The 11871-nt window shown below is 36.6% G+C and overlaps 2 protein-coding genes across 7 annotated transcripts in view; both read right to left on the bottom strand.

Annotated features, from left to right (window-relative positions):
- Window positions 1-2692, bottom strand: part of LOC118737994 (dipeptidyl peptidase 3) — a 19812-nt gene extending 17120 nt beyond the window's left edge. For 2 of the 3 annotated variants that reach the window (XM_036468847.1, XM_036468846.1), the window contains exon 1: window positions 2543-2690. The gene's annotated coding sequence lies outside the window, so the exon portion shown is untranslated. Of the gene's footprint in view, window positions 1-2542 lie in introns of all 3 variants that reach the window. The other variant, XM_036468845.1, reaches the window with a different exon arrangement.
- A 550-nt stretch (window positions 2693-3242) lies between these two features.
- LOC118737992 (testis-specific zinc finger protein topi) lies at window positions 3243-7062 on the bottom strand. Of its 4 annotated transcripts, XM_036468844.1 has the most exons (6): window positions 6633-7062; window positions 5678-6572; window positions 4854-5599; window positions 4455-4801; window positions 4140-4396; window positions 3243-4076 (listed from the first exon to the last, which is right to left on the bottom strand). In XM_036468844.1, the coding sequence occupies exons 2-6, from the start codon at window positions 6156-6158 to the stop codon at window positions 3409-3411; spliced, it is 2499 nt and encodes an 832-aa protein (XP_036324737.1). In that variant the 5' UTR covers window positions 6159-6572; window positions 6633-7062; the 3' UTR covers window positions 3243-3408. The 4 variants fall into 4 exon arrangements, with proteins under 4 accessions (XP_036324737.1, XP_036324734.1, XP_036324736.1 ...); XM_036468841.1 differs by having other exon boundaries at window positions 4854-6572; XM_036468843.1 differs by having other exon boundaries at window positions 4854-6529.
- Window positions 7063-11871: the final 4809 nt, after the last annotated feature.

The following is an 11871-nucleotide window of genomic DNA, read 5'->3' as shown; positions in this document are numbered from 1 at the left end:
ATTTTGGTATATTTAAAGGTAAATTATGGTACAAACGAAAAATGTCATACGGCAACCATAGTCAGCACACACTAAAGTAAACAAACTGGAGATTAATAGCAAATTAACGAAAAATAAACTCAATGAATGTTGTGCTTATTAAATTTACGCACTTTTTAGTTGTATACTAGCATTGATAATAAACATTTGCTATAATAACTCAAAAAGGCCATATTTTCTTTTGTTTATTTACAAACATGTGTTTGTGATCAGCTGATTTTCTTACTTACAAGTTTTAGCTGGGAAAAATTTTTCCAGCAGAAATTTGCAGCTCTCTTTCACATTTTGCTCTCTCAATTTCCCCTACTTTGCAAGCTTTTTGGGTACGAGAACGCAAAACCAGTAAAAGTTTTCTAAAACTTTAGATAGTTGGGCGTACGAGTACACACCTGATGTCTGCACTGAACGGCTCATACCCTACAAGAAAAAATCATCAATTGATAAAAAATCACCCAATTGTATTTAGCTTTTTTGCGGGATTTCTATAAAAGCTCTGATCCAGTACTCCATGAACTTACAGGATTTTACACGAACTTGCGGGAAAAATGTTCCCGTACTCCGAAATCCGCCAAAATCCTGTAAATGAGAGCGACTTTTGGAGAGTTGTGTAGAGAATGAAGTTGCAAGATTTTACAGGAAAAAACATCAACCATTGATTGCTTGACACTTTTCATGATTTTACCAGAAGAAAAAGTTCGGGTAAAATCTTGCAACTTCATTCTCTACACAACTCTCCAAAAGTCGCTCTCATTTACAGGATTTTTGAGTACGGGAACATTTTTCCTGCAACTTCGTGAAAGTTCGTGTAAAATCCGGTAAGTTCATTGAGTACTGGGTCCGAGCTATTGTGGCGAATACCATGATGCAATAATACAGGTGTTATCAGTTGGCAACTTCTCGCTCTAATTCCGCCATATTGACTGCCTTACGTGAAACAGTGTTACTTCTTTAACTATTCTTTGCCCATTAATATAGTTGAATGCTTTTTATTTTTTTTCAGTATACAAACTTTGTTTTCTTAAAAAGGTATTTTATCTTATTTTATTTCATTTCATAACGAATATACTATAAAAAAGCAAATTTTGTTAAGGAGAAAATGTGAAATTTTATATTTTTCCCCCATATGGGGATTCATTTCTTCCCGGTTTTCTTCTCATTCTACTGAGCTAAGGCAGTGTCAAATCGAGCTGTCACAACTGATACCACCTTGTATTATTGCATCATGGGCGAATACTGCGGCAACACAAAGCGAACAACGAGAAATAGGCAGAATGTTCAAGGAATGACGTAGAATGTAATGTAATGTACAACTAAAGTGAGCAGAGAAGTGTGTTGCGGATAAGCAAGCTATAAGTTTAATTATGTTAACAAGTTTAGTAAAGCGTTGTTATTGCTTTAACAAGTATTGTAAAGTGTTTTTACTGTATTAGCGAGTAATGTAAATTGTTTGTTGTACAATAAAGTTAATTGTACTACAATTTGGTCAACGTTAGCATTTATTTAACAATCCAGCGATACGAACCGAGAGATTTGGGAAATCCGGACGAGGTTTCAAGGATAATCGTAACAATATATAACTTGTAGTTAGCTAAAGTAAAAGCTAACTTGAAACTACTTGCCAAGTAATGCAGGAGTAATGAAGGAGATTGTTTTCTTTAAATGCGTTTCTATTCATATATTATGCACTTCGCAAATACTTTTTCGAATTGAGGACAAATAAAAGGAAGATCGAAATTTCATATTATCATTTTGAAGTTATGTCTGACGGTGTTCGGATATGGGACCACCTACAGCAGAATATGGAAACAAATATTAAATGTAGTAAAATAAATGAGTAAATAAATATAAAAAAATAGAAAAAAAAAAAAATATTCAGTTTCATTTTCCCCGAACCGGTTCACTTTTCACTCTTGTTTTCCATGGTTTTACTATGGGCGGATGACAAATTTTCGGGTAAATTTTTTTGCATGTGAAACTCAGGATAAGGCAGATTGTTTTTCCTATTGATATTTTATGTCCAAAAGTAGTTAGTTACAAAATAGTTACACCAAATGCAGAGGTAACTACCCAGGACTACATCTAATGCAGAGATAAACTACCTTTGACTATTTCGCGTTAGCTTTCGTCAAAGAAAATTACAGATAATAAGTGACTTTTAGCTCCTTCTTAATCAACTTAAAGTGAGCTTTTAGTTAGATTCATTTCCTGCAGGGTATGTACATACATGCATTTGCATACATTTGTGCAGCACGTATTGGATGCACTTCACAGCTGCCACGCGACACTTGAAACCCGGTAGATTTGCCAAAGCGGCTTAATAAGGCCATATAGTGTTTAATAGCTCGTAACTCGGCACATAGGACACTCATATCAAACAAATATCGTTTTCTATGTATCCATATGTAATTAACCCACAACACAAGTCTACAGAATTCGCCAACAGCATGCATATTCAACATACATATGTAACTATGTAAATAGTTCCTCTATAAATAAAAATTACCTTTTAGTTAAATCCTTAAAACACAATTAGCTACTGGTTCTATTAGTTTTCACTGCTGCACTCGCTTCCTCTAATAATTAATTGATAAAAAAATATGAGCGCGGTGACTCGAAATTTTACAAAGGAATCAAAACAGCTGATTCGGCAAAAAAACAGAGTTTCTGTTGTGACAAAAAAGTACTTTTTAAGTGTATAACACTTAGCGGCTGTCAATGGAAATGAGCATTAGTACAAACCCACTAAGTTAAATTTTTTTTAATTAGAATTTCGAAGAGTAAATTTATTTTGAAAGTTCTTATGCGCACGTTTTCATTCTTAGGGCCGTTTTCCCAAGTAGCTTTTAAAATGTATCTGCCTTATAAATCTACCTTTTTGAGAACAAAATGTGTGTTTAAGGTGGAGATAGATTTTAAAAGCTACTTGAGAAAACGAGCCCTTAGTATATAAGATAAGAAACAAAATATGCATATACTTTTTTCAATTTTTAATTCATTACATGCGTAGCCTACTTAAGTCTAACATAAAATCAAGTCGGAAGTAAAATCACAATTCATTTCAAACATTTAAACATAAATGGACAATACGCGATTCATTTAATAACATCAAACATTTCTAATTTAGAAAATGGTAAAAATTTTGAATACAAGCTGTTTCGCATGAATTTGAAATACATATTTGAGAAATTCCTGATATAGAAAATTTCAAAATTTTTGGTTCATATGAATATGAATATATATACCACTAAAATCATAAGTAATCTCGGCCAAACATTAACATATGTCGTAAGCGCCAATCTATTATTATTTATATATTTATAAGTAGAATTACGTTTATGGATTTCTTTATCACAGATACATGTAGTCATCTTATTGTAATTGTTCCATGGCTCTAAGGGCTGACTCTTCGTCTATATCTGGAATTATAGATTCAAACATGCTTTTTGGAAAAGCAACATTTCCGATCATTACAACTTCATTTGGGTCTAACGACGGTTCCAAGCTACTAATTATATCATTGCTAGCAGATGGCATGCTCAAAAGAGTGGGTGCTACAGTGGGCATTCCGCTCATTAAAACAGTGTTTGCTTGTTGCTGTTGAACTGCTACTTGGGCAGAAGCTGCTGCTGCTGCTGCTTCCAACTGAAGTTTTTGCATTTGCATCATCAATCGTGCATTGGCATCCAAGTGGGAGTGACGAGCTCGTATGTGTTTGTCACGATCGCCGCGTTGACGGAAGTTTTTCGTACAGAATAAACAACCGAATGGCTTCTCTCCTGTATGGATACGTTGATGATTTTTTAACGCATCAGCACGATAAAATCGTTTGCCACACTCTTCGCATTCGTAGCGTCGCTCTCCACGATGTATAAGACGGTGTTGGTAGAAAACGGAACCTGTTAAGAAGCGCTTTCCACACACCAAGCAATGATAGGGACGTTCACCAGTATGACATTTGCGTATGTGGTCATTCAAATCAGGACGAATCGTGAATTTTCGGGTGCAACCGGGTTCTTTGCATGCAAAGGGTTTTACTCCTTCAAAAGTAAAGTTTTTTAATAATAACGGCGAGTTCTTACTCATTTAAGTAGCTCTTTTACCTTGATGAAAACGCAAATGCTGCCATAAATGGCTTGATTGTGTATAAGACTTGCCGCACATATCACATAAGTACTGGCGAGTCTTGCTTGATGAGCCTGTGCCATCTTTGTCGCGTTTATACTTTTTATAATGCTTCTCTTCATAATGAGCCACACACTCTTGGGCATACTCAAATACTACATCGCAATATTCACATGGTAGTTGCAAAACGCCGAGACATTTGTTCAGCCGTGGGAAAAAGTGATATGCTGTGTATCTTTTTTAAAGCAAAATTGTTTATAAAGATATTTACTCGTTATTCATTTAATACCTACCGATGTTCATGTAACAGATCAAGTGACTGAAACTTATTTTCGCAAACATTACATACAAAATATCGCTGAAGGGTGGCTTGGTGTACTTTCAAATTCTCCCGCGTGAAAACACACTCAGCTTGCCAATGTGCGCAAATTTCCTTGGACGTTCGCACATGAATATCGCATGCGAAGCATTCAAAACGGCGTTCCGGCAAATGAAAAGCCGAATGAACAAACAAATATGATACCTCTGAGAACACAAAATCACAAAATTCGCACTGCAAAATACAGCTCAAGATAACCATTTTGAGATACATCGGAGGCTTATCTTCATAATTTGTTAAAGCACCTGAACTACTTTTAGCCTAGAAGGTTTCAATTTAGCTATTATGGCATATATTTTTATTATTCTTTTACCTCGGTTAATAAAAAATTCATAGCATCATCCACATACGATTCATACGGGATTTCGGCGCAATTATCAAACTCCTTTTCTTCCTTCATGCTTCCCGGAAAATGAGAACATAAATGATTGAATGCAGCATATGGTTCGAAGAATATTCGTCCACACAAAGTGCATTTAATGACCACTCGTAAGCCGTTAACGCTTTGGAGGGAACTACCTTGCGATGCAGCCGTTTTGCCTCCAGATGAAGCACCCGGTGTTGGAATGAGATCCATTGCATGTTTCTCCATATGTCGTAATAAGCCTGAAGCATGAACAAATTTGCGCTCACACAGAGTGCACTCATGTGGTCCATCTTGCTTTTTTGAATTATTGTTAGACGAGTTAGAACCAGTAGCTCCGTTAGAGGTATTACTGCCTATAGTATTATTGGAGTTGGTGATGTTGTTATTGATCGAGGCGTTAACATCATATTTAAGTTCGTCCTTTAGAAAACGACGAATACGAATTTGATTTTCACGTAATAAGCGAATACACGCTGGTTCGAGAGGTAAAATAGGCTCTTCCTTTATTGGCTTATTAACGGGCGTTGATGTAGATGAAGGAGGTATAATTAGATTATGATGTTCATCGTAGTCACAGATATGAGATTGAAAGGATATTATGTCAAAGAGACAGTTGCAATTCGAACATTTCACAATGCGATAAGCAGTCGCAGGAGATTCAGGGGGTATATATAGTTTAGTATCTAGAGCGACTTTAAAATTAATAAAGATCAAATGATCATAGTGTATATGTATATAGAAATTATTTCTATTAATGCATAACCACATACCAAACTGATTACTTTGCGGTTGCGATTCGAGATATTTCAGAAGCTTTAACTCGTCCTCTGTGGCATCGAATGTCTCCACTATTTGTTTTGGTGTTTCAGTAACCATTATAGAACTTTCCGCAACCGGTGCAGTAAACGGGGTTAATGGGATTGTCCCAACTAAATCCAATAGGGCTGCATCAGATCCTCTACCAGCTATATTACTCAAGTCAAGAACGTCATTCATGTCGAACGGTGTAATATTCGTCGGCGTCGGTAGCTTAAACACCGATTCAAAATTATCGATTCTGGCTTTTGTTAAATCTTGTGGCTCATACTCCCGCAAGCAATTGAGACTACCAGACGGAAACATAAACGCCGCCGAAGTATCCGGCATAGACTTTTCTCTGTAGTCTGAATTAAATTCCTTTAACTGTGCGAACAATTGCTCCGAAAGCCATGCATCGGAATTAGTGAACTCTTCCTCACTTGTATTCATCATGGCTTATATCTTTTAAGCGCTTGATTAATCAAATATAAACGAAGAATTGCAGTCAAGACCGCCTTTCCGTATGTTTTTTTCTTTTTTAAAAAATATGGCGTCTTGACAACAATCGCCAGCCTACTATGCGAAAGTTTTTTATCAGGTTTAGATTCACTTGCCAAAAAATCTTGTCAGTAAGTTATCAATATTACGTAAAATTCGAAATTAATGTATATGATTTAATTCGTATTACTTAATGCAACATCCTTTTTATAAAGTTTTATTAAATCGTAATTCAAAAGCTTTTTGCAACGGTTCCAATCCCTATCGCTTTTCGTTTTCCAACACTGCACATTCTAATTCTGGTGTTCACCGCAAATATCTGATTGCTGTCAAGACCGCAAGAATACCTCGATGCAATAATAAAAGGTGCTATCGTTATTATTAGGTGTTAAAAGGTGTTATTATAGGTGTTATAAAATAAATACTGACCGTGTGACAGTGCCCGTTGGAAGCTTGTATATGAGAACGCACCCAACCAAAGCAAACGACGACGTTCGTCCGACGACTGTAGACTGAGTGTCAATTTACAAGATCCACCCAGGGTGAAAAGTTATGTTTGATTTCGCGATTCGCTCCGCTTTAAAAATGAAGACGAATGAGTTGACCAAAGAAAATTTTAGGCTTAAATGTCAAAAATACGCAAGAAACGCGCAAAGAAAAAATCGTCGTGTGAATGCACGAGGATTTTCGAAGACTATTTTAAAAGGGAACGTGCCAAAAACACAGGGTGAAAAGTCGTCATGTAAATTGGCTCTTATTTCTATCGTCGTCACCTGCGGCAGCGGCAAAATTCGATCCATTGTGGCCATATGCTAATTATTCTCCAGTTTTTAAATCGAAATTGAAAACTACTGTGTTAGTTTTTATTAAAAACTAGATCGCCCTCACCCGCTTCGCTGAGTGTATGAAATTTCTACGTGTTACATTGAGTAAAATTTATTATAAAAAAACTCAATTAAAAAACAGGAGGTTTAAAATTTGTTTAACCATCTTCAAAATATTTTCAAACAAAAACTTTCTTAAACTTCTCACTTCTCATACTTTTCAATTAACTTATCCCCTGAACTCAATTTGAAATTTTAAACAGATGGAAACCTCTTACATGTAGTTTTGAAATAAAGCCCATTAAAAATCATTTCGATTGATACCCACATTGTAATAATTCGTTTAAATTATTGAATAGTTTGAATTTAACCTTTTAAACAGTTGACAACCTTTTTAAACCTCTTTCGTCTGACACTCGTATTCAAAATCATTTCGATTCGTACCAATCTTCTATAATCTGTAATCTATAATAATATATATTTTTAACGGCGTTTTTTTTTTTTTGTGTTCGCAAAGCTCGAGAACGGCCAACCCGATTATTTTGAAATTTCGGACACCTGCTTCGGACGTCCGAGGGATGGTTATAGGCTGAATAAATTTCGATATATAAAGGGGGCGAGGCACCTCCTATACAAACCGATTTTTTCTTACTTTATGTCTCTGGAAGTGTTCATAATAGAATACCCGAACTTGGTACGGCAATATATGAAATCAATCTTATAGTCATGGAGAAAAATGGTGAGTGAAATCCTTGTAAATACCCGGACCGTTTTTAACGAAGTTTTTTGTGTACTTCTAAGTGTAGTTTCACAATTTAACCCGCAAGTTGGCACTGGAGTTAAGTTAGTCCCCTTTCAGACACGTCAAGTCTTGCTTTCAAGTCTGCTCGTTCGCTGGCGAAGGGGGTGAGAAGAGAGGGGAAGAGTACAGATACCTCCGTACCGTCAATTCGTTTCAAGTTTTCTTGTCTCTTTTGATCTTTTCGTTGCTTCCCATTTAAAGAACCAAGGACTTGAATTCAATTAAAGTTGACGCGTGTGGAAGCAAATAGAAAACACAAAAGAGAATGCGAAAAATTGCTTTCAAGACTTGAACTTGACTTGGGGACATATTACTAAAAATCTTATTTATGATCGACTTTGGCTAATGTTCAAAATATGTATTGCCAATACTATTGCCACAAAAGGCTGCAAAGTGGCGCTGGATTCATTGCGAATAATCGCCAAGTTAGAAAAGGTGCCGTGGATGTCAGATTAAATCGACCTGTTGCACCAATAAGTATATCGAGCTCTTATGTGTTACAATTGGCCCAATGGATGTGATTTGCCAGTATTATTATGCATTAAAGCTTCATTCCGCGACACCAGGGCTGAGTTGTGCAGGGGTAAATTTCAAATCACCACCGATAAATCAACCGCCAGAACCATTGCGCGCCTTTTACAGTAATATTTAATTTAGAATAATTGAATTAAATTTTTAAAAAGGTGGCAAACCTTGCGAAAGGCTTAAATATTATTTAAATTTTAAAACTTAAGGTTTCTTGCCAATATTTCGTTAGACAACCATGTTTGATATCATGAGATAGCTTGCATATAATTAATTTAAATTTGACTTTTCAAACAGGTGGCAACCCTTTTCAAAATATATTTGAACTAAAGCTTTTTTAAGCTTCTTAACATCCATTTTTTAATATAATTTTCAAATAAACAACTCCCTTAATTACAGTTGAATTTGATTTTTTTAAAAGGTGGCAGCTCTCATCCATGAGTAGATAATAGTTGCGTTCCAGTAGCAGTACGAATAGCAGGTTTTGCAGGATTTTACAGGATTTACAGAAACAGCTGTTTTCGCCATTAATAAACCTTATGTAAGGTGTCGTGCGGAAACAGCTTCCTGTAAAATCCCGTAAATTCCTGCTATTCGTACTGCTGCTGGAACGCAACTAATGATTTTATATATCTCCATATCAAGTTCCAGTAACCTATCAAAAATATTTCCTGAGAAATGCAGTATGAAATATTCCGTTTGTATGGTTTGTATTTTAAGTTGGGCTAAATGACAGCAATGTACAAAATTTCATGATGATCGGTTGAGTAGTTAAAGCGTGAAAGCGTAGCAAACATCTTAAGGCTGATTCACACACAACTTTCTTCGCTTTGCTTGATAGTTCTTTGCTTTGACATATAAGATCGATGTATGCATATGCATGAGCACATAAAAAACGTTTGAAGCAAAGCAAAGCAAAGCGAAACAAAATCTTGGGCAACTCTCAACTTTTGCCCGCTTTGGCAATCAGCTGTCTACATTTATCTTTTCTTGTGCGCTAACATTTGCATTTAATGAGAAAAATAGGGTAAATAGGAATTTGTATTGCTATCGTTAATGCATATTATTATATTGCTATCTATTTTACAGATAAAAAATTTGGAGCAAAAGGAGAACGCAAAACCTGTCAAAGCGTTTATTGTAGCATACCTTCTGCGTTTCGCGCTTTGTTGTCAAAGTTTGAACTGTCAAGCAAAGCGAGGAAAGTTGTATGAGAATGGCCCTTTATTGCTTGCAAAAATTTTAATTGTACCTAGTCATAAGCAGCTGAATTCGTCGTCGCCGTAGTTGTGTTTTACTGTGCGAAATTTTTTGGCGATATTTTAGGTGAAACAGTTAAACGGCGTTTTCACGTCAACCGAATCACGTGGTTCGCTCTCTCAATTATGAACGGCGAATCAACCTGTTTACACGACACATTCCTGATTCACTTTGCATCTCTGCTTCTGGTTCTTTGCTTTTTCTTAGTCGATGTTCAGACACGAAAACTTTTGTTGCGGAAACTCGAAGCTTGTTGGGGGGAGAGCGACGAGGAAAGGGGACCGGTACCGAGTCGCCCGTACTCGGGAAACAAGCTTTGTGCTCTCGCTCGTCTGAGTAATTTAAGTAGGCGGTTCACAGCTGACAACAACAATTGCGTACGAAAGAGTTTCTGTGTGTGAACGCAAAGGGCAACATCAAAAGAGAAATCGCCGATATTAAGCAACTCGAGTTTCCGTGTTTAAACGCAGACTAAGGGCCGGTTTCTCCATCTCTGGATAACACTAACTCCCCGGTTAAACATTGTTATCGACGTTCTAACTCCATGCATATAACAGGGAGTCGATAAGGTCGGTAACGATGTTTACCGGGGGATTAGTGTTAACCGGAGATAGAGAAACCGGCCCTAAATGTTTAATGTGCTGTGCGTACGCAAGAATTTCTCTCACAGGGAACACTTTTCAGCGAGTAAGAGCGCAACTGTTCCCAGTCAGAAGTTACAGGATTTTGCCCGAAGTTTTTCTTCCTGCAAGTTCATTAAAAGTGTCAAACGATAGGCAAAGCGAACAACGAGAAATAAGCAGAATGTTCGATGAATGACGTAAAATGTTCCACAATGAGAAAACGTCAAGTGGATGAACACTGCGAACAGCGAGAGAAAGAGAATGAGCGATGAACTTCAGAACATTCCAGAGTTGCCATGAGTGCGAGCGCAGGTATATAAGGGCGCCATCAGACACCGGAGTGAGTTAGTTACAAGTCAGCAAGCGACAAGTAAAGTGAGTTGCGAATAAGCAAGCTATAGGTTCAGTTGTGTTAACAAGTTTTGTAAATTGTTTTAATTGCCTTAACAAGTATTGTTAATTGTTGTCATCTCATAAAAAGTATTGTAAAGTGTTTGTTGTACAATAAAGTTAATTGTACTGCAGTTTGGTCATCGTGAGTATTTATTTAACAATCCAGAGAGACGAACCGAAAGATTTGGGAAATCCCTAACCCCACGTCTCCACCTTCTACAGATTCTGTTAAAAAAGCTGTAGTAAGATAAATGTCAGGTGAAGACTGTAAATTTCCACTGTTAAACCATATCTGACTACGAACATCAGCTGTCATTTCGTAGTTTGACAACTCTGTTTTCATTTTACCGCGCCATCTACATTGGGTACACACCGATCTGATCATCGTACAGTTTCATAAGTAAAAACACTATCAGCTGATTGCCAAAAAATGCCTACAGCTGAGATCACCTGCTTTTTGGCATGTGCTCTTGTCTTTTACAATTTCTTTCATTTATATTACAATTTCTTTTATTTCTATTACAATTTATTCAAAATACACTAACACACTGAAACCAAAAACACCAATACACTAACCAAAAATACACCTACAGCCTGCCAAACACACACCTACAGCCTGCCAGGCAAAACTATAAGAAGAAGAGTTACTTTACTTATGGAACTGTACGATAGGTCTGATTGGCTTGATGCCATTCTGAAAGTGATATGTTAAGACAGCAAGTTGCCCACATGAGAAAACAGGACAATGTCAAAACAGATATTTGACAGATCGTCGCCTGGGTAAAAGATTGTCGTATCTTGATTTCGCCAGGTTGTGGGAAATCGCGATTGTAGTTTGGAATGCAATTTCTTATAAACGCGAAGATAGATATTCTCCAAAGTCTCTAAAAATGTTATTAGTTCACAAAATTCTTAAATTATTTAAGTTTTAATGTTTAATATTAATTAGCTTTGAGTTTATGAAGGATTTTCTTTAGAAAAATTTTGTCGTAAGCGTCATTTGCCCACAATTTGGCAGCCACTTTGTATGAAATACGACAAAATGTGATCAAAATTTCTACTAAATTAACGACACTGTGCCGCTGTGGTGTAGTGGTAAGCAGTGCGCGCTTTCACTCATCAACACCTGGGTTCAAGCCCTGGTCAAAGCAACATCGCAAAAAATATAGAAAAAGGTTTTTTCTTAACAGCGGTCGTCCCTCGGCAGGCAATGGCAAACCTCCGAGTGTATTTCTGCCATG

Source organism: Rhagoletis pomonella, unplaced genomic scaffold (assembly GCF_013731165.1).
Source record: "Rhagoletis pomonella isolate Grant_MI unplaced genomic scaffold, Rhpom_1.0 Rhpom_scaffold_00004, whole genome shotgun sequence".
In the NCBI taxonomy this organism is placed as follows: domain Eukaryota; kingdom Metazoa; phylum Arthropoda; class Insecta; order Diptera; family Tephritidae; genus Rhagoletis; species Rhagoletis pomonella.
The sequence above is the reverse complement of the archived record's forward strand: the minus strand, read 5'-3'. Positions and strand labels throughout refer to the sequence as shown.

Bases quoted from the DNA above. Each gene is read 5' to 3' on its own strand.
- LOC118737992 (XM_036468841.1), bottom strand. From the start codon at position 6,158: ATGATGAATACAAGTGAGGAAGAGTTCACTAATTCCGATGCATGGCTT. The intron at 4,802-4,853 runs GTAAAAGAATAA...GAAACCTTCTAG, and splicing joins TGAATTTTTTATTAACCGAG to GCTAAAAGTAGTTCAGGTGC. The intron at 4,397-4,454 runs GTAGGTATTAAA...GCTTTAAAAAAG, and splicing joins GATCTGTTACATGAACATCG to ATACACAGCATATCACTTTT.